Source organism: Alligator mississippiensis, chromosome 11 (genome assembly GCF_030867095.1).
Source record: "Alligator mississippiensis isolate rAllMis1 chromosome 11, rAllMis1, whole genome shotgun sequence".
NCBI lineage: Eukaryota > Metazoa > Chordata > Crocodylia > Alligatoridae > Alligator > Alligator mississippiensis.
In genome coordinates this window covers 43,551,281-43,574,073 of record NC_081834.1, presented here as the reverse complement: position 1 = coordinate 43,574,073, position 22,793 = coordinate 43,551,281, and the positions used below count along the sequence as shown (strand labels likewise).

At 41.4% G+C, this 22,793-nt stretch overlaps 1 protein-coding gene across 1 annotated transcript in view; it reads right to left on the bottom strand.

Moving 5' to 3' along the window:
• The window catches only part of NPTN (neuroplastin), a 44,025-nt gene extending 36,254 nt beyond the window's left edge, over positions 1 to 7,771 (bottom strand). Inside the window, exons 1-2 of the mRNA XM_019499365.2 lie at positions 7,270 to 7,771; positions 1,182 to 1,350 (exon numbers count right to left, since the gene is read on the bottom strand). Coding sequence (XP_019354910.1) covers positions 1,182 to 1,350; positions 7,270 to 7,756 — 656 coding nt within the window. The 5' untranslated portion in view covers positions 7,757 to 7,771. The remainder of the gene's footprint in view (positions 1 to 1,181; positions 1,351 to 7,269) is intronic.
• Between the last annotated feature and the right edge of the window lie 15,022 nt (positions 7,772 to 22,793).

Here is a 22,793-nt window from a genome sequence, read left to right as displayed (position 1 = left end):
AGATGGATGTCTAAATGACTGCACTTGGTCCCTACAAGAAAATGGTTTCTCTAGGGAGAAATGTGCCTTGTTTGTAACCTTAGTTAGAGTCACTGCAGGCTCAGGTACTACAGGTTTCCCTCACTTTATGCAGGTTGTGTGTGCAAATTCGCTCTTAAGCAATGACCCTTTTTAAACCAAAAATACATTATATGCAAGGTAAATTCACTCTTATACGATCGGTGTGGTGGAAGCCTGTAGTCAGCTGCTTTGTGCAGTGCATTGTGGGAGTGATGCACATGAAGATATAGTCTCCTGTTTGGATCTGTGCTCCTTGCTCATTGTCTGTGATGTGTTTCCGTAGTTGACATCCCCGCATTCACCACCACCCTGTGCTTCTGTGTGCTGTCTGCTGTTGGTGAGTATCCAAATGGTCTTGTAAAAGTGGTAGTAATGGGTCTGGGGGTCAGTACAGTCAAGGTCTTGGAATGTATCCCTATTTGTTACATTGTAAAATGGGTTCCCTTTATGTGAATTCCAGTTATGCGTCATTTTCCAAGATGTGTACAGCATAAAGCGAGGGAAACCTGTACTACACTAACTCTAAACAGAGTTCAGTCTCCTCCTCTCTATACTTCAGAGACCTGGATTTACTTGAAACAAGGTCTAGAACTACCAATGCAAAAGTGGTTTCAGCTCTCCAAGGCAACTCAATCCATGAAGAGAGAGAGAGATGCAAAAATACATCTTGTAATGTAACAGAAGGTGGCACAATATCAGTTTCCTTTCCCAGCGGAATTTAAGGTCTACATATCCTGGTTCATATGTTACAAACCTACTTCAAAGAAGCTGTAAGTAGCTGTGCTTGGAATTATGGGACAGGTATCAAAATACACACACTGCAGTATTTGAATGGGAGTGCTAGGGCATAAATTAATGATCATCTCTATGTGGGGGGAAGGGGTGTGGAAAAAGCACTGCAGTATTTCGGAACTACTTTTCTCAAACCCTTCAACTGTTCCCCTCAGCCTGGAAATGGTGTGACCCTCTACTGTAGAAGTCTTGTGCACTGTGCTCAGCCATCTTGTAGCAGAACCAGAAACAGAACCTCGGAGTCCTGACCTCTTATCTCTACAACTGCAAGGCCACTGAAGTTGGAAAGCTCCAATGTGACAGCAGAGTGGCTCCCATTACAGACTTACTTGTACTCTGTAGTGTTGGTATTCTTTCTAGTGCCAGGAATCTCTTCCCCATTCTTCATCCAAAAGCTGCTTTGGAGAGGACTGGGATTTGTGGTGAGGTTGCACTGCAGTATGATGGGAACTGCAGATGGGCGAATGGTCACTTCCTCACTGGCATTGATCCTGGGCTCTGAAACAAAGTATACATCAAACAGTCATAAAATCTCAGCTAACAACTGCCCCACAAACTCTAGTCTACGGTTCAGAGGAGAGTTGGGAAGGGAAAAAAGACTACACAAGGAATACTGCTTCACTATTTTGGGAGACATCGAGAAAGTCACACAAAAAAAACCCAAAACAGCTGAGCACTAGTGAAGGCAACAGTTGAAGGACTGGCTCCCCTATGTGGAAAAAATGGTTTAATTATTTCTATACTGTTTGTTTTCAAAGTTAAGGCAACCTCTAAACATTGCAGAGAAATATATATATTTAAATCTGGCCTTTGTTTTATTGTATGCAATGGAATCTAGGTAGTTGAGGATTACGTGAGTGAAAAAAAAAAATCAGTTTCTTTTCATCTCTTAAGGAAGTAATTTTTTTCTGGATATTATTCAGTAGCTTTAGTCAGTCAGAGAAATGAAGTGAAAGCTCTATAGATAAAGCCTTCAGAAAGAGTTAATACTCTGTGCTGGGGAATAATATGCATTTCTTTAGATTCCCAGTGAACAATGCCTTGTCTAAAGTAGAGATATTTCCATTATGGTTATCCTTGTAGCTGCAATAATACACTGGGGTAGAAAGGTAATGATACACTATGCTAAGCTTCTCCATTAAAGTTTGAAACGTGGCAGCTACACCAATGGCTAGTCACTGATGGCTAAAACTGGAGCAATTCTTGAGCTTAAATCAGTTGATAGATGAGAGACAACTTTGGGCAGCTGAAAGTTGCCTATAATTTATATTACTAATTCATATTAAAAAAGGGAAATGTGCAGTTTAATTTTGCATGCTAAATTTTAGGTGAGTTTTGAAGGGGTAAAAATATCATTTGAAGCCCCATGAGACACACAAGCATTACACAGACTGTTTGCAAAGGTCAATTGTTTTTTGAAACCTTGAATACTGGCATTTCAATTGGCAGGATCTGAACTTGTAAAAGTTATGAGCCCAGACACTGTTAAGGCCTTACAGAAGTAGTAGGATTTCTAAATTGTGAACCTGGTCCTTAAATTAGAATGCTGAGTGTTATTAAAGCAACAGCATGCCCAATTGTTGAATACTAGGACAAGAAAATTTTAAAAGCAGGCCAGCCAGATTATAAAAAAAGTCAATTCCCTTCTTCTCCTCCCCCTCCCCCCCTGTAAAAAACAGTTTTGCCATTTGGAAAGATCAGGAGATCTTATCTAAACTTCAAAACATTCCACAAAAGAGTATGGCTGAGTAAGACAAATTAGAATGGTAAAGGAAATGGACGAACCTTTTGCAGCAAGGCTTTCAAAACCAGTGCTGGTACTGTAAAATGTCAATGTTAGCTATTAAGGGATTGCATTAAAAGTGCGAGACCAATTTGTGCATGCTCTGATAGCATTACATTTTCTTAAATTAAATGCAAAGAATTTTAAAAGAGACCTGTTAATAACTGTTCATTCCATTTGGCATTTCCAGAAAGCACCGTGCTCTCCTTCTCTCTCCAAACACAAGGACTTCCTTTTGCATTCAAACTGGTAGAAAAGGAAGCAGCCCAAAGGCTGAAAGGTATGTTGGTGAGGGAGCTGGGGGTTGGTTGTTTGTTATAAAAAACATTCATATAGCTCCCAGTAACAATCCATAATAATGTTTTGAAAAAAATCAGGGAAGAACAATTAGACCAGCGAGTACCATATACCTGGCTGAGAATTATCTTAATACATTTGGAACAGCGATTAAGTCCTACTAGGCAGTCTTCTGAAGGCTCATCTGTAAAGCACTTGGAAAGCAAATTATTAAATTGAATGGAAAAATAAATTTACAGGCACCATGAAGGTTGTTTTGTTTTTCCATCATAAACACACTCATTTCTCCAGTGATCCAGTACTTGCTCTCTTGTGCTGCTGTCGTCTAGAAAGGCAGGATGAGAAATCCCCATTTGATCTCTGTATATATTTTTCCTCCCCATTTCTACTAGGTTGGATGTGCAACCTCCCTGTTGCAGCTACTTGGAAGCCCTAGTACCAACTCTCCAGTTCAAGATATCAAATTATAGGTACTGAAGCACCCCAGTTCCTTTTGCCATTTCTTTTAGCATTATATCACTACTGTCCATGTTCAAGTGCAACTCTGCCCCACCTGTCCTGCAATGAGACTTTTACCTGGGCCCTTAATGGAGCAAAATCATTTTGTTACTGTACCATCCAAATCCTGTTTCTCTCTGCATATCTCAATTGCATCCCTACTGAATAAGCACACAAGCTTTTTCATTAAAAAAGCTAACCAAAATGCTATAAAAGCAACATTATAAAATCTCTTGAAATCAAATAAACAAATCAACTTCACTAGAAATCACTGATTGTACTTGTTTGTTTTATATATGGTCATTCAACTTGAAATGAAATCTCATCAGTGTTTATTTTAGTCAAGGAACTAAACACAATATTTTCCATTTGAGAGAGGAAACTGGTAGGGCAGGCTTATTGGCCACTGTAATAGGGACCTGAACATTTTTATAGTAGAGCAGTTACTACAGCACAGTCTAATGCTGTCCACAGGCTGCTGGACTGAAAGTGCACAACCTACCCTGGTGGCTAAAGGACAGTGCAGCCTGCAGTGACTCTGAAATGGAAAACATACATGCTGTTGTCAGAAAACATTAAAGCCATCATATTGTCATGGAAAACTACTTTAAAAACTAGTTCTCTGAAACAGAAAAGTTAGTATACTAAAAGTTCAGAAACAAAATTGGCAATGGCTTTACTTCACATTTTTTTTAAATGTTATTGCTATGGACCATCTTAGGTCTGCTTTGTCAGACTGTACACTGATGAATCACAATACTGATCAAACAAGCTATCTGGGGTGTTAATGGCCATGTCTGACAATTTAGATCTATTCTTACCCAATTATGTACTACTCAGTAATGTGTGCAGTATTTATAGCTGATTTCCCAAGTTTGTGGACCCAAATCAAGTAATGGCAAGCAAATGAACACTTTTGGCCCTAGCTTACTGGGCAATTTCATAACTATACTGGAATGAGATGTGCGTATTTTTGAAGCAAGTATGCATTAAAGATTGAGTGCAACCAAACTCCTTCATGCTAATCACACTTAGTGAGCAGCCATATGTCAGAGATGCTAATGTTACATTATTTTGCAAAAATGCCGAACAGCAAGAGGGCACTGCTAGCCTGTTTAAATATGCTGGAGACAGTGCCTTGTCTAAAGGGGTACTCTGGGACAAGGATCTCAAAAAGACAGCTGTCCCATTTCCCAAGTAACATACTGAAGATTTTCATAAGGAGATCCCTTTCCATATGTCCTGATTAAACTATTGATCCTAAGTGAGCCGACGTTGAGCTAGAATCTATCATTTTACTGTAAAAGAGCATGGAAAACATAATGTTTGGTTGGAACCAAGACTAGTTCTACAATTTAAAACCAATACTCGGTGCTTCTCCCTCCCCCCACCCCTACATTATGCTTTGAAATTAAGCACTGAACCTGCGCTAGCAATTAAATTAAAGCAGGCTGTGATCTTTTGTTTCCTTTGACATCCCAACATGTTGGTATCAAATGAGGTCAGCAATCATGACCCTCTTCAGCAGGAGACTTCAACACCACTGAACCCCAAGCTTTCATTTCATATACAGCCTAGTTTATATGGTATAAGCAACAGCACTCCATGAAGTTACATGGCAGCTTCTACTCAGCAAATTTCTTGACAGCTTAAGTGTCCTGGGCTGGTTTCAGACCTTGGACTTCTGCCTTCCCGTTACTGCTTGTGCTTCCATAAACAGCCTTCCTCATTTTAGTGTACCATTACCTGCAGGTTAAAGGTTTGAGAGTCCTGTTTCTCACAAACCATAGATCAACCTCCTTTATGCGCGCAGTAGAGTTGGTTAAAATGTATGTTGTGCTCTGAGAAAACAAACACTGAACTTACCAATGTGAAACAAAAATACAAGGCACTTGGCAACAAATTCATGTTATACATTCAAGAATTAGGTAACACTGGATGCAGGTGTGAGAACAGGCCAACAGGAAAGTTTTTCCCAAAATAGGAAAGTTTCAGTTATGTTTGAGGGCTATAGGAAGCATTTCCTAATGGAGCAGGAAGGCATTTTCATAAGGACTCACCCTCAAATGCATGCAATTTTTTTTTTCATTTGACGAGACCAATAGGCCACTCAAAAGAGTGGGTAGGCAAGAAGTAAAAGGAAACAAAATAGACTGTCATGGGCAGTAGAAGCTGGAGTCATATTAGAAAGGAAACAGACTTCCAGAGAAGTTAAACTTGCTGCAAGACAATTTAGTTTAGTTTTGTCTTGAGGGAATAGTGTTCCCTGAAATTAAGAGACTCTTATTGCTGTAACTGATATGAGTTAACTTAAGGTGAGAGTCCTTTGTGACCTCGAAGGTCTAGGGAGGGGTCAAGTACTAGGAGTGGAAGCTGAACAATCCAATGTTTTTTTGTTTTTAAATAAATCCATGACATTGGGTTCTCTCTCTGTTATTTTTCCACATATATCCATGTTCTTTCCATTTTCCAGTGCAAGGTTCTCTGATCCAACAGTACTGACTGCAGCACGTCATCCATTTTCTCTTCCTGCACACCCATCATCTTGTAGCACCTTCCTGTAATGCTGAGGCACTTCAAAATTATCTTTCCTGAGCATACTAAATTAACACTAAATTACCAGATGTTTATGAGCATGGAGTACTTTAGATACAACCACATATATTCAATGGATGTCACTGAGGCTTTATATTGGGCTACTGAATGTGAAGCTGAAGAGGCATGTTGTAACTAGACAATGGTTCTGTGGCATTTTGGTTTATCTGTACAAATACCCAGAACAATTTTGAAAACATGTATTCTCTGCTACTCAGTCTCCAGGCACTAAAACATTTACATCAATACAACACACTCTCCTTTACCTTCTGCTCTTCATTTTCATTTTCCAGTTTAATTGTCTCTGCATGTACTCCATTGTGAATATGATGCAAACTGTACACCGACCATTAAGTCTCAGAGATCAAGCAGTATTCTCTCTATGCAAATAAAGAGCGTGTGTGTGCATGTTCAGAAAATGAGACCCGAACTTGGCTGGAAGCTCGAAGTGAAGCCAGCAGAATGTATACAGCACACTGACTCAGAGGGGAATGAACGGCTATAAACAATTGTACCCTCTGCCTTAAGAATTTAAAAAGGGAGATTATATTCTCAGTGGGGAATCATTTGACTAAAGCTCATGAACATCAGCTTGATAACATGCCCTTACTCTGTGTCATTTGCTTTCACACCACAGAAGAGCTGCATCAGTAAGGTGCTGCTGCATCAGAGAATCCATTAAGCTACATGCTGCTGTTTAGAAAATAAAAGCTTCATGTCTTTATGGAAAAATCCAGCCTTTAAAGTTCACATGTAACAACAACCACAAACTAAAAGGGAAGGCTTTGTACAGATGTTTATGTACTCAAAATGATACAAGCAAGAAAAGCATTCAGAGAAATCCCAAGAAAGTGGAAGAAAAAAAAAAAAAAGTTAGATCAGGGAAGAGTACAAACCAAAATAGAAAGGCACTCATGAAGAAGCCAGCAATAGGATGGCTGGAAGCCTATTACAAAAGTAAAGGGGAAGGGGAGAAACAAAAATTCGACACTGGGCTTGTTTTCACATAGCAGATCTAGTACAGTTCCACAGATTTTTTCCCAAGTCCTTTGATCCTAGGGAGGAGAGAGGCACAGAACAAAGATGGCAGACACTTAAGCACTACAACTGGAAGAACAGTCTTGGGTTCAGAAAACAAGACAACAGGTGGTTATATCAAGGGTCATGGGAGGGGGAGGAAGGAGAAGGGTCACTGGACTGCCTCTAGTTACTACAGTACTACTACTGTAGGGTGCTGAACTCACTCTGAAGGACGCTTATGGTAGCCTGGGCTCGAATCCACGTTATGGAGGGATTTTGCCTCAAGTCATTCCTCCTGGGATCGTTGCTGGCCCTGCACTCGTAAGTCCCAGAGTCTTCCAAGGTAAGGCGGGTTATTCTCAGCACACTCACCCCATTCGCCCCGTAGGCAGTGTTAATGGTGACACGGCGCTTCCGAGCGCCATCCCACAGCTGTTTGAAAGATTCAGCCCGGTTGACTTCAGCATACCACCACTGGATCTCTGGAGTGGGGTTCCCAACCACGTCACAGTACAGCTCAAAGGCGTCCCCCGTGAGTTTAGTTTCTGACATGGGCGACTTGACAAACCCAGCTAGAGGGAGGGGCAGCAGAAATGCAGTGACAGACCAGCAGAAGATAACAGATCTTATAAAGAACAAAGCAAATGAGTTGCAGAAAACAGACAAAGGATTAGATAAGACATTAGTATCTACAGTAACAGCCGTTAACATGATTTTTATAGAAAGAACAGAACACACAGCGCTTGCAACGGAAGACTTGTTAGTTTTAATTGTGGTAGCACAGCATGCCCTTTCAAGGAAGGGTTCTTGGGAGACGGGCCATCAAGATAAGCATTTTATGATGGGATCTCTGGAGTGGCAAAGTGGATTATGGGAGGCTGGAAAAGGCAAGCCTAATGCTGTAAACACACACCAACCCTTCAGAACTGGAAAGCAATGACATGACAGCTAAGAGCTATGAGAAGAGAGACTGCAAGTTATATTTTTAACCTGCTTGAACTATTTAAATTTATCCAGTGTTAAAGCATCTAAAAAACTTCTGTCCATTTTCAGCCTTTTTGCATTGAACAGTTTTCTGATTTAAAATCAAGCACAGAAGAAACATCAAAACTTCTGCCCTATGCAGCACTCTACCATAAACTCTACTTTGATCTTTTCTTCCATCTATTCTGAACTTAGGAGGCAGGGAATTCCCTAAGATATAAATTACCTTCTTTCCTGCAGTAGTTCGTTCACTGCAGCTGAAGGAGTAGAGTCTCACAAACAGTCTAACGTATGTGAGAATAAAATCCGTCATACAGGACAAACCTGTTTCACTAATTGAGAAAACAACAGCATCCAGTAATTAACTATACTAAAAAGACAGGTAATATATCTTTAAAAAAAAAAGAAAAGAAAAGGTTAAAAAGCTTACATGATTACAATTGAGTACGAGGTTCATGGAATCTTTTTGTGATCAACTTCTCTATTTACCAGCATTCCTACATCAGTGCACTTGATTTTGTTCTAAATTGTCCTTCAAATCATATTTTGCAAGTGACCCACCAAAAATAATGCTGCTTTAAAAGCCAGTCTTTTGTGTACTGAAAGATTTAGAATGCAGCTGGCCAACTAGATTATGCAGCAAAACCCGTCATATTGCCATGCTAAATTCTCTTCAGGCACCAGGGATCAACAGCAGCACAGCATGTAGGACTTAGTGTCACCGTCTGGCCTCCACTACTGATAAAAGTAAATCAAATACACTATCCCCCTCTTCCCCCAACAAAAAGAGCTGTTTTCAGAAGTGATGAAGAAGAGAAAACAACGGATTTTGGTTTTAAGTGGAAGGGAAAGCAAAGAGCAAGACACTCATTCTGTAAAGCTTTCAATGCATACTGACAAGACAGACAAGGTTCTTTGGGTAAATCTGGTATCTTGTATTAGACCAACTCAATTAGTTGGAGAAAAAAATCTTCTTCTTTGCAAGCTTTTGGGCACAAACACCCTTTGTCAGGCTGAGGAAGTATCTGCAGTTTGTGTGTGCTCTTCCTGGATGGAATGAATAGCCTGAGGAAGGGTGTTTGTGCCCAAAAGCTTGCAAAGAAGATTTCTTTCCAACTATTGACCCACACCCCCTTATTTTAACAGCTCCAAGGCTGTCTTTTTTCTGCTACTCAACAGGTTACTGATACCGGTGTAAAATAAAATTCAAGAGTGAACTGCACATACTAGAAAGCCAATGCTATACCATAAATGTCACTTAAGATTAGCAAAGCATTTTCTGTTCTTGCTAGAAAGCACAAGGCAAAGTCAGTTAGGGTCAAGTCTCCTGTTGCTGTCCCAATGCTGATCCATCCATAGCAATCACTGGAAGCTGAAGTATGCTATGAGCAATGGCTACAGACTATGACTACAGGTTCCCTTGCCAACCATGATTTTGAGTATTCACATGTAATATTTTATCTACCATTCTGGCCACCACAGTATACAGTTTGAGTAACCACGGTTTTCCATGGCCATGCAATAGCCCACCACCTGCCATTTTTCCCATAAGTCTTTTGTCTTGCCAACCACAGTTTTGCCAAAAACAGGAACTTTCAGGAACCTAACCCCAGCGGTTGGCAAGGGAAACGTGTATTAGGCAAACAACTGCTCCTTACAAAATCAAAATTAATATTAAAACTAGTTTTACTTCTGATGCAAAGATTAGCCTCATCAACCATTTCATTCTTTCCCTGTATCCAATTAATATTAAAAGGGAAAAGGTTAACTCAAGAGAGACAGAAGGTCAAAAGTAACCCCCTGCTGATGGAAGGACACAAGAGAAACTAGTTTGTCTTCTATTCCATAAAATACCGCCAATTAGTAGTAGCTGAAGAGCCTATTTAGACTGCTGCTCCTGCACAGTGCTTCCCAGCAATGTGACTAATATATGGATCACACTGGTTTCATACTGCTTCCGTTGCCAACAACAGAAGTAAAGTTATGAACATGATTTGTCATACTGTCCCATGGACAAATTTTAAGAATGCTGTGCTGGGTAGGGAAGAACCTAGAGAGAGATTCCCCTCCTGTACAAATTCATGTATAAGACCCAAACCCATTTGAACCTAGATTTTTCAATGTGAAAGCCTAAGCAGTAAGTCATGAGCAAATCTAGCTTCTTTTTACATCTATCTTAGGGTCTACTTTTATAAGGGAGGTGAAATCCAAACTATTCCACAGCTCTATAATACAGACATGCTATTGTATTTGCAGTCAAATAAATGGAGGATGACACCTGTCTAGAGAAACAGTGCAGAAGATGGTCTCATTCTAAAAGGTCAAAATCCTGTTATGAGCCATATTGAAATGCTGACAGTCAAGAAGGCAACCTCAAAAACACAGTGCAAAGCAATGCCAGCCAGGATCTTGAACAGCTACTGCAGCAGCCTACAATAATGCTCTATATTTACGGTCACTCTCTCAAATCGAGCTTGCTTAGCTGACAAATAACCAACCACGAGACTAGAAACATTATGCTCAGTCTATAGGTGAGGAAGAATCTGGGATGCAAAAAGACTGGCAGCAACTCAAGAAACTTAGAATCAGAGACAATAAAGTCCTCTTCGTACCATACTGGATAACTGGGGTTTAGAAAGCTACTTGCACCTAAGGGTAAAACCCTGGAACAACTGCTAAGAAGGTGGAGATTTGTTTAAACATTCTGGCAAAGCTAACTAATTCATTTTCATAGCAAATGACTAACTGTGTGGCAGATGCTTGCCATACAAAACACTGATTTATGAGATTTGTATTTTCATTAGTTATAGCAACTGCAAAATACATCAAACAGCATTAGTCAGTTGGGAACAATACTTTCAGGTACTCTGCAGCTGCCAGAGGGCCCTTTTTGCTAAAGACTTCCAGAGAGAAGCTAAAAGCAGAGCTGAAATCAGCCAGAACCAAATAGAGTATACGAAAAAGGAACAAACATTAAAACTGGATGCTTTCCATAATGCAACAAATCTCTGGAAACAGATCTGAAGAATCCCTGCTGTTTGGTAGTTCTGCCAGGGTTCACCATATTGCACAAAATCAAGTCAATAGCAACAGACACTGTACAGATATCACTGCTTATAAAAGAGCCCAAGAGTTCTTATTTGATTTGCCCTTATTTGCCAAATCCAGACAAGCGCAGCTGTGCAGTATGTGGCACCGCAGACACATCTGCGGTGCCACATACTGCACTTTTTGTTCTTTGCACTGGAAGGGAGCAGCATCAAGGGTTTTTTTTGACCCCTAGATATCCATGAATAAAAATTAAAACCTATGTTAAAAAAAAAGCAGGGCAGTGCATGTGGCAGCAGCGTGCGCTGCCCAAATCCAGAGCCTGACTAGTTGGAGCCACACTCCACTGCCAACCAGGCTCCACACAGCAGGATTGCCATTGCTGCAGCCCTGGGAGGACCCCAGGTAAGGCTGCTGGGGCCAGCACAGGACCTCAGGTAAGGCTGCTGGGGAGGCCCCTAGAGCCCTAGGTAAGGCTGCTGGGGACATTTATTGTGTAACCTGCCACGCACCTGAGCGCACATAGCACAACTGTTCCCCAGGCACAAGATGCACTGCCGCTAGTTGTCCCCAAGGAACCAAATATCCACAAACGTCTGAAGGTGCTCATTGTGTGCATCTCTAAGTTTGGTACTGCAGCAATCTGGAGAAGAATAAGTATTCGGGAAGTAGAGATGCTAAAGAACAACGATGTGCTTTAAAAATTGCAAAAGAACAATTGCGTTTTAGGCCCTGTCTAAACTTAGCAGATTCTGCTGGCAAGAGCTCTGCCAAGGAAACCTGCTGGCGCATGTACACATTCATAAGCTTCTAGCAGATTTGCATGGCTCCACCACAATAACCATCCCAGCAGAGTGGAAAGTGCAGCCTGGAAAGGCATGAGTTCTGAAGCGAATGCTAAAGCAGAAGATTGGGACTGTCCACAGGTATCTTCCAGAGTCTGTTTGACAGCACCAAAAGCCTTCTTTGGAATGAAAGAGCAAGTGCAACTGCTAGCAGAAAGGGAGGTCCTGCTGCCACACGGGAGCTTAACACTCAAGGTTTGCCACTACAAATACACTCCACTAAAAGAGCACTTTAGTGTTGACTAGACACAGATATGTGAACAGGCAGGAGCGTGAAATGTATGTAGGCCAAACTGCAGAAGTACTGATCTTGACAACATCTCCTTAAGTCTTAAAAATTGCCTTATTTCAACTTTATAGCTATTTTCAACTTTTAAAAGTTGAATGTACTTTTGTTGAAGGCAGAGTAGATTTGCATCTCACAGACTAACCAGGCAGGCCACACCCAAATGAGTGGATGTGCGGTATGTGGCACCACAGATGCATCTGTGACTCCATACACCACACATGCAAGCATTCCCCACATTGCAGCACAGGGGTGTTTTTTTAATGCCTGGAGATCTTGGGGCCAAAAAAACAAAAATACCCAAAAAACACCAAAACAAAGAAGCCACCATGCCAAAAAAAGCAGGGAGGTGTACATGGCGGCAGGACACGCTGCCCAAAACCAGAGTCTAGCTGGTCAGAGCTACACTCTGGCTGGCAGCCAGGCTCCCAGCTACAGGAACACCATGGCTGCAGCTTCAAGGCCCCCAGAATCCCAGGTAAGGCTGCTGGTGCCAGCACAGTTGCCAGCCCCAGTCTCTCCTACCCTACTGGGGTGCCCTGGGAACAAGTAGCCGCAGCACTAGGTGTAATGCGGCTACTTGTCCCCAGGGAAACAACTGTCTACGCTCATCTGGATGCGTCCGTAGATGATACAGTGTCACAAGTTTTCACAAGCCCAAGCTCACTTCATCGGACGCTTTAAAACAGGCTTGTCCAACATGCGGCCCGCCAAGCCATTTTATCTGGCCACTGTGGAGCACGGAGCCACAGCGGTGAAGCGCAGAGCTGCGGTGGCGGCAGGGCTGCTGCAGCGGTGGAGCGCAGCGCTGCAGCGGCGGCAGTGGGGCTGCAGCGGAGCGCAGAGCTGTGGCGGCAGCAGCAGTGCTAGTGGAGCTGCAGTGGCGAAGCCACGGCAGTGGGGCAGCGGCGAGGCGGGCAGGGCCGGCCTGCAGGCCCCAGCCACCAGCGAGGGGAGGGGAGCTGCTTACCCCCGGAGCCAGGTCCTGCTGCAGCCGCCAGAGGGCTGCGCAGAGTGGGGCTGCCCCAGCCGCACTTGACTGGAGGAGCTGGGGATGGGCACTGCCCCTTGCCCCTGGCATGTGGCCAGTGGAGCTGCAGCATGGCCTGTGCCCTGGCCGCATGCGTGGTGAATGGAGGCATGAGGTAAGTTCCCGTGTGGAGCTGAAGGTGCTTCGGGGCTGGCCGGAGGCACGGGCTAAGTTCCCGTGTGGAGCAGACCCATTTCATTGTCACTTCCTGCAACTTCATTGGTGTCAACGGTCACGTGACATCACTTCCTGATGTGATGTCACTTCCTGTGAGGTCTTTAAATATGGCTTGCCATCGCACTGGGTGATAAAAAGTTCGTGATCCAGCCCCACATTCAAAAAGGTTGGACACCCCTGCTTTAAAAGGACATGCATAGAGCAGTGTATAAAATGGACAGAGCAGGGAGAGGCACTGCTGGAAGAGGCAAACAAGCCAGCAGTAAGCCCACAGGAACAAAAAGGAATCACAAAAACTAATCCAGGTAATGAAATAAGAATCCATAGTCCACATTTAAACCACTTCTGTTCCCACAGTGACCTTAAAGGACCCACCAACAGAAGTCTGAAAGCTCCTCCAAACCTCTCCTAGCATCAGCATGAAGTCCAAAAAGCAAACAACTTGGACAAACATTCAGTGCAGATCCTGTGGTACAGAAGGAGACAGCAGAGTGGAAGGCATATGCTAGAACAAAGATTTCAGCTCACCTGGTAAAAGAGTCTATGGTCTTACTGAAAGTTACAGAATAACCTGGCAGGCTAGATACGGGTTCACAGATTAATAGGGATAAGTACTACAGAGCCATCTCTCAAGGCTCCTCTGGCCATGATTTAAGAGCATCACATGGTAGTTGTGTTTAATTACAGTCATCATTAAGCTACTCAATGACTTGTAAAGTATTAGTGAGTGAAATGCACCATGAATAAAGTAAACATTGTTGTCTCATAAAAACACTTTGAATATAGAGGATTTAGCTTGGCAAGGTTCACAGAATCATAGAAGTCGGGTCGGAAGGGACCTTGCAGATCTTCAGGTCCGACTCCCTGCCTGGGCAGGAAGAAAACTGGGCTCAAATGACCCCAGCCAGGTAGGCATCAAGCCACTTCTTAAAGACCCGTAGGGTAGGAGCCAGCACCACTTCCCTTGGAAGTTGGTTCCAGATCCTAGCCACCCTAACTGTGAAGTAGTGCCTACGGATGTCTAATCTAAACCTACTCTCCAACAACTTGTGGCCATTATTCCTTGTTATCCCAGGGGGAATAATGGCCACAAGTTGTTGGAGAGTAGGTTTAGATTAGACATCCGTAAGAACTACTTCACAGTTAGGGTGGCTCGGATCTGGAACCAACTTCCAAGGTTCTTTGGGTAGATGTGATATCTTTTATTAGACCAACTGAGTAGGTGGAAAAAAGTTCTTAGCAAGCTTTCTGGCACAGTCACCCTTCATCAGGCATAGGGAGTCTCTGTTGGTATGAGGATTTAGCTCAACATCTTAATACAGTTAGATGATATACTAGATGACTACTGCAGGATAATCCAGAAAGACTAGCCATTTCAGGCAAATATTATTTACCTGAAGTCACTGACAAATTTCAGGGTTTCTGTGTTAGTTTTTGGGGCGTTTTTTTTTTTGGGGAGTACCAATTTATCTTCTTCCACAGCATTATTCTTTAGATGGAACCACAGGTTTAAGCAATTAGGCAAAGTTATAACAATCAATAAACCAAAGGTTCTTTTTAAAATAATAATTAATCTATAGTGCTCAGAGGACTATAACAAGAGGACAAATGGCAGAGCCCAGAGCCACTCAAAACAGATAAACTTTACACACATAATTCTGCCATAGAAGTGTGAAATTTGACCTGCATTAACTCTTATTGTACCTCTCCAGTACCTGTAAGGTGTGTATTGTGAAGTTACTTAACTGCAGTGCAGAGCTTCAGTAAGATCTAAAATAAAGAACTCACTTCACTTGAAAGCTTAAGATTTAAGGACAACAAGGATAACTAACTAAAAGAACATTCAACAGCAAGTACTCAGCTGCCTATGTAGTAGAGAGAGCTACACTTGAGCAAATCCTACAAGAGGCCAAGAAGTATTTTTATGTAATTAAACCAATGGCATTGGAAAATCAGGAAATCTCCCAATACTAATAAGCAGAGCATTCAGGACACTGCTTCAGTGCTATGCATTGATTGACCAATTCTGAGACCAAGGCATGAACAGTCCCAGATGGACCAAGATAGCTAAGGTTTGACCTGTCCACTACTTCAGATATGCATTGTCCAAAACCAGCTGCAGAGAGCAACTCATTTGTCAAGGATCAGAGTGGTGTGAAGTTAAATCCCACGCCAAACTTGGCACATTAGTTACTCTGGACTCTGTGGCAGATCACATTAGGAGATCGGTGGAGGTCAAATTGCATTGAAAAGGAGTCAGTAGCAAGATGGTAACATTACTTGTGGACATGGCAAGTATATGATGAAGTAGGCTTTCCTTTCCCTTCCACTGACTGGAGTGTCATTCATCACAAGCTAGGAGTTTGCACCAAAAAAAAGGGTAATAAAATGTATGTATGGAGCTTTGATAAGAGTCTTAGCACATCGATAATGCAACCCTGTGACATCTTGGTGGGAGTCCAATTTAAAAACCACAAAAGGGGATTCCTTAATGGTTGAATAACCTCATCAAAAATTTAAAAGCTCTCTAACTTCCTTTCCTTTATGCTCTTCCTTAACAGAACAAGCTAGAGAGAGATCACAATTAGCACAGAATATATTAGCAACCATCCACCTCATTACTAGTCCAAAAATAGCTCAAATTCACTAGCTGATGATAACCACCTATCGATGGTAGAAGTAGCTTTGCTATGAAGTCCTCTTTTGACTTCAATGAAGTATTGGACTATGAAGTCCAATACTTCATAACAGCTGCATTGGGCTTGAAATATCCTGATGCCTGGAGAGGTGTGTGGGGAGTCTCAACATCAGGGAAATTAATCTTTGTAATTAGTTGTCTGATCTGCACGAGACTTTAAAAAAACAAACAAAGCCTATTCCTATCTGTATTTTAAAATAATTTTTAAAAGGAAGTGTGCCAAAACTGTTTTCCAAATTTAGCACTAGAAGTTTGGTCCTTTGGAAGCTTACAGCAATAGGTATGCATGGCTATGATAAAATGAAAAAAGGCTTATCTGAAAAGCTCTAATAAAATGCAGAATCAGCAGCAATATCACTTGATTTATTACATATGTCAAGGATGAAAAAAGATTGCTGGAACTGAGGAAGTTCAAGCACATTAGCATGCAAAAGGAAGGGGAAACACCAGTCAAAAAAAATTAGGTCTTATATTGTCAGCAGGCCCTTGATACAAAAAGAGGACAGGTCTTCCAGTAAATAGGGGATTTGGGGAGTCTGGAGGTGGCTACAGAAGTGAATCCAAGAACTGCATGTTTGACTCTAGACATGGAAAATAGTTCCAGGAAGGAGTGAATCCTGGCAATGTCAGGTCACAGCTCTTTCCATCTCTCTCTCCATGGCAGGTCAGTTCACTCAAAGTGACTGATACCGTGCTGTACATCACAGCACCACTGAGGATGATTCAGTGCTCAAGTCTCCCAAGTACTCAAGTGATATAACTTCAGACTGGCATTCAAGGTGTCCTTGAATCTCTTCTTTTGACCACCTTTAGAGCAGTGAACAATGGTGAGTTGGGAGTAGAGAATTGTTTTGGGAACCTGTTCTTCGACATCCTTATGGCATGTTCTGTTCAAAGGAGATGGTAGTGTATAAACATGGCTTCAGCACTGGCAGAGTTCACTTGAGCCAGAATGCTGGTGCTTATTCTTCTATCCTTCCAACTGATATAAAGGATTTTCCAAAGACATCAATGGTGGTAATGTTTCAAAACTGTCAGGCCTTTCCCATGTGTTGTCCAGGTTTCACACTCATACAGCAGAGTAGGAAGGACAACAGCACTGTAGACAAGAAGTTGGGTTTGGGTCCTGATGTCATGATCGAAGACACAATTTCAGAGACAGTGAAAGGAAGCATTGCCAGACTGTATCCAATGTTGAATACCATCATCTATATCTACTTTTTGGAAAGGTGGCTATGCAGATGGGGGAATTGCTTAGTCTTTTTAAAGGATGGCCTTTTAATTGTAATATGTAGAGGAGCAGCTGGTTAGCTTGAGGTGGGTTGATAAAGTGGCTTGGTTTTTGTGAAGTTGAATGTGAGCCTAATCATTTCATACACTTCACAGAAGTAAATTAAGAATGACCTGAAGCTGTTCAACTGAGTGGGCACATACAATATAGTCATCAGCATATTGAAGATGAGCAATAGTTCTCTTGCATTCGGGATGTAACTAGCTGAGACTACAGATTCCTATCTAAACAATACTGGATACTGACTCCAGATAAAAATCTATCAGCAATGAGATGCAAAATAACTGTAAGATAGATAGAAAATGTGCTGAAGCAACTGCACGTCCTTGATGACCCCAGTTCTAATAATTACTGTTTCCAAGTCACTGCTTAGGATGGTTGCTATCATGCCATCATGAAGGACTCAGATGGTGGTACCAAATTTTAAAACACCATAGTCAAGAAAACGTAGTACATAAATACTGAAAACAGCAGAGTGTGCAAGTACATCAGACATGCAAGGGACTGACAAGAATGGCTCAGAGATGAGGAGACAGGGAAGAAGACAGCACTTGCAAAGTAGTATACGGGTAGATGAAAGCCTGCAGAGGAGGAGGTAGGTTATATTTTACAATTGAAAAAGATGGTTTTAGAAAAGATATGCTCCCCAAACACCCTGAATTTTAGAATAAAACCATTTTAGAGCTAACTGAGCATTGACAGCTCAGTGATTCCTAGGTGAATTTTCAGAGAAAGAATTATTCAGTAACAGCGCTTCAAACTTCAACACTGTTGAGCACATTTTGGGCTGCTTACAAAGGAAGACAAAGAGAAACCTTGCAACAAACAGCTCCCAAAACAGGCTGACACAGAACATGAGGTAGTTAAAGGGACTAAATATGACTGTGTTCTTTCCATCCTGATGTTACACCAACATGCAGCATACTGACAAATGCAGAACTTGGACAGAAAGCATTTCATAAGCACTGAAAGCTATAATCCATAAAGATACTGGATACTGACATTAAGATCAAACACAGAACACAACTGACAACAGTGTAGGCCTGCACTAAACCAATACCTACCACTTAGTTTGCCGTACTCCTATATTTCTCCTGTTTCATGATGTCCCTCAACCCTTAAATCTCTGAAAAGAAATCTTTTGGTCCCACTCATAGCAGCTGAATGATTGCCTATGTTCAATGCACTAGGTAAATTCCTTTTATTAAAATAATTGCTGGGTTTTTTGAACCTGCTACATACAAAAACCATGATGAATTACATTAATAAATTACTTCAGAAAAGCCTTTCCTAATTTTAAATACCACTATTCTATAACTTTTTACCAAGGCAAGGATTTCCAGTGACTATTATAGCTCAAAGTATATAAAAAAGATGCTATTGTCTTTTATTTTATATCAATTTTTCTTTTACTCCAAAGATAGGCACAGAGCTGATGATTTAACTGTTTTTGAAACAGATCTTATTGGCCTGCTTGGCAAACTTCTGGATACTGGTTTTTTGGATGTCTAAGAGAACTATAACAACAGTAAAGTTACCTACTAATAGACTAAGCTTGAAATTTAAAACCTTGTTAGGCTCACAACACAAGTGATTATCCTGCCACATCTCATCCTAGTCCCCTTTTTGATCACCCCCGTAGTTTCATTTTAAAATGCAATTTCTCTGGGACAGGAAACAGCTATCAATTACCTGTGCAAAGTGCTATACACATTTAAAGAAATGCAGAAATCTAGAACTCTCGGATGATACCTTTTATAAGAACTGAGAAATTGCAAAAAAAATTAATTAATTACATTTTTCTGTAAGCTTTCAGGCTCTCACACCCTTCATCAGGTTCAGGGTAAGTTAACAATGGTAAAAAGTCCCCACACACATTTAACATACTCTTAAAAAGCTGGTACATAATAATAGCCAAACCAATGGTTAATGAGAACAGATCTCCTGCTTGCAATTAAATTGCTTTTTGGAGACAGATAAAATAAAAAGCCACGTCTTTTATAAAGAAAACAAGCCAAGAATGACTTAATTCACCTGAACACCAGCAGTTTGTTGTAACAGGCAAAGGACTCTTAGGAAATGGACTATCTTCTACAAAAGGGACTATGCTGTTTTGTTCAAGTGAAAGGATCACTGCAGTTACGAACAGGAATAAAATGCAACAGAATCAGAAGAATGTCACCATGAGGGGACACTGCCCCACAAAACCTGAAGTTGCATCCTTTTATTCACTAAGTTTCAACAGTTCTATTCACCAGATAACCCTGATTCATCCCCCAGATTACAGTACCCTATGGAGTGAAAGATGCAAGAGAGTTTTCTGCGTAACTATGTAATCAAATAATTAAAGACTCACTAAGGACAAGTGCCAAATCCTGCACATAAGGCAGAACAATCCCATGCACCACTACAGGTTGCAGGCAGACTGGCTAAGCAACAGCTCTGCAGAAAAGGACCTGAGGGTTACAGTGGACAATAAGCTGAATATGAGCCAGCAGCGTGCCCTTCTTGGCAAGAAGGCTAACAGCATACTGGGCTGCATTAATAGGAGCATTGTCAGCAGATCCAGAGACGTAATTATGCCCCTCTATTCTGCACTGGTGAGGCCACATGTGGAGTAGTGTCCAGTTTTGGCCTCCCACTACAGGAAGGATGTGGACAAATTGGAAAGAGTTCAGTGGAGGGCAACAAAAATGGCTCAGGGGCCAGGGCACATGACTTCTGAGGAGAGGCTGAGGGAACTGGGTTTATTCAGTCTGCAGAAGAGAAGACTGGGGGGGGGGATTTAATAGCTGCCTTCAACTACCTGAAGGGGGGTTCCAGAGAGGATGGAGCTGGACTGTTTTTAGTGGTGACAGATGACAGAACAAGGAACAACTGTCTCAAGTTGCAGCAAGGGAAGTGTAGGTTAGATGTCAGGAAAAAAAACCTCAACAGAAGGGTAATGAAACACTAGAACAGGTTACTCAGAGGGTTTGTGCACTCTCCATCCTTGGTTTTTAAGACCTGACTAGACAGAGCCTTGACTGGGATGATCTAGTTGAGGCTGGTCCTGCTTTGAGCAGTGGGCTGAACTAGATGCAACCTCCTGAGGTCCCTTCCAACCTTTATTTTCTCTGATTCTGTTATCAATATGTTTATACTATCAATACATGTGATTATACTATCAGTACATATGAAGATACTATTATATCTATAGTATACCACCATATCTATAGTACTGATAGTATACTATATTATCAATACATATGAAGATATGTATAAAATACGATTATGCTATCAATACATATGAAGATGGGGCTGAATTAAGGCTCCATGAGCAAACCAAGTCCTGAATACCAGACTTGAAGACCACTGTGTCTTTCAATGGGTTTTCTAAAGCAATTTTATTTAAGGTCCAGGCTACAGTTACAAAAAGTTACTAATAAAAGATAAATCTCTAACATTAGATCCCTATGATTTTACAGTATAGGCAGAAGCCCATCTTAATCATGCTTCCAAGTTGTACCCCAGCCCTGCAGAACATTATTCAGTCCATTCCATGATGCTATAACCAGATTAAGGTGAAGTATCATAATGTAGCCAAGTCCCATAACACTGTAGGTCTCCGCAACTTAACCAAGATCTTCCTATATTAAAGGAATATAATAAAGCTAGTCTAACCCTGACAACATGAAAAACATTCTACTATCATTTTAGTGATGATCTCAGATGACCAGCTAACTACAACCCCCCCCCCCCAATGTAAAAGCCTTCAACATTATTTTAGTGAAAAGGTAAATGCTAAACAAAGAAAGGTTCCTGGAAGTTCAAAGGTAAATCAGGCACATTTCTCACCTGCACCTCATTCTCTGCTTGTTTTAGCACACTGCCATCTCCATTACACAGCAAAAAGAACATTAGCCTACATTTCCTCAAGCTGTCCTCTTCCTTCCTTTTTCCTGCTGCCTTCCTCATTTGAAGTTCAAGCTGCCAAAGCCCAGGTGCATTCTAGGGACATATCAGAGCACCTCTCTCGCAAAAGGACTGTTTCCCAGGGGAAAAAAACTTGCAAGCTCTCCATCCCCTGTGCAAAATGAAGTTTCTTTTCTACCTGGCAGACCTGTTACAATCTTTGAATTCTCCTCAGCCTGAAGAAGGGTGTTGGATCCAAAAGCTTGCAAGGAAAGAAGTTTTTCTGCTACTATTTAGTTGGCCTAATAAAAGACGTTGTCTTTAACCCAGGAGTTTTGTTTGTCTATAATTCCTAGACCAATGCAGCTATAACTTACATCCCTTCTAATTATACAGAGTTTTGTGGGGCTTTGGTCATTTAAAACCCCTCTCTCTAATGGAACATGTAATTATCAATGCCCTTTCTCAAATGTCATCGACTTTTTTGATCTGGGAGGAAACAAAGCCAGCCAAGTTAAAACTGATGTTTTCTCTCCAGTTCTGACCTAGGTCAAAAGTGCTAAAAGAATCTGTAGAGAAAAATGAAAGCTGCCTGTGCTGGCTGGAGTGCAGCGACAGGGATCCCTCTGCAATCCCAAGAATGGCCCACCTGGAATATCTCCTACTACTGCTTGCTGCTAAGCAGGCTAATACTTGGCATCTGTACAGCCTTTCATTTTCAAAACAACTTATAAAGTTCACACAAACCTGCGAGGTATATTTTTTCAATTTAGGGGGAATATTAAGACAATGCCTTGCTCCAAGTCTGTAAAAGCCAGGATTAGCATTGCCTGGACTCCCCTTTCTTGCATGTCCAGCTGTGTGGCGATTTGCTGACAAATACTGAAAAGTATTTATGTTTTTACCTCCTGTCTATTCATTTGAAATCCAAACACTCCTTAATTTATGGTTCTGACCTTTTCCCACACAAGGACCCTCCCAGGAACCTCTTCCTTCTAACCAAGAAAAAAATCCCACTTTCCAACTGCACAGTAGTAAAACAGAAAGGGCACAGTGGTCACCACTCCCAGACTGAAAACCCCAACATTATATATAAAAGTAGTGATTACATACCACTAGGCATATAGTTGTCTTCTCCCATGCTTCCTGATGGAATTTTAAATTAAAAGCTTTTGTGCTTCTTCAGTGTAAGCATACAAGCAATGTTTATCTCCCAAGCAAACACTTCTGTCCATGACTGGACAGTGTGGGGGAGATGAAGAGCAACTATACTTGGATCATTACATAAAAGGCAACAAATCTTTTTGCTGCAACTCATGGAAAGGTGTGTTATGTTACTGTTTTCTAAAATACAAGTCCTTCTATTGAAGCTATTTTATACTTCAACTTTTAGAAATCCTGAACTTCTTATCCCAATATATATCCTTGCCTATTAAACATGTTCTGGTACAGCCACAAATCTTTCCTTAATGAGTCTTTTTTTTTCTTTGTACCA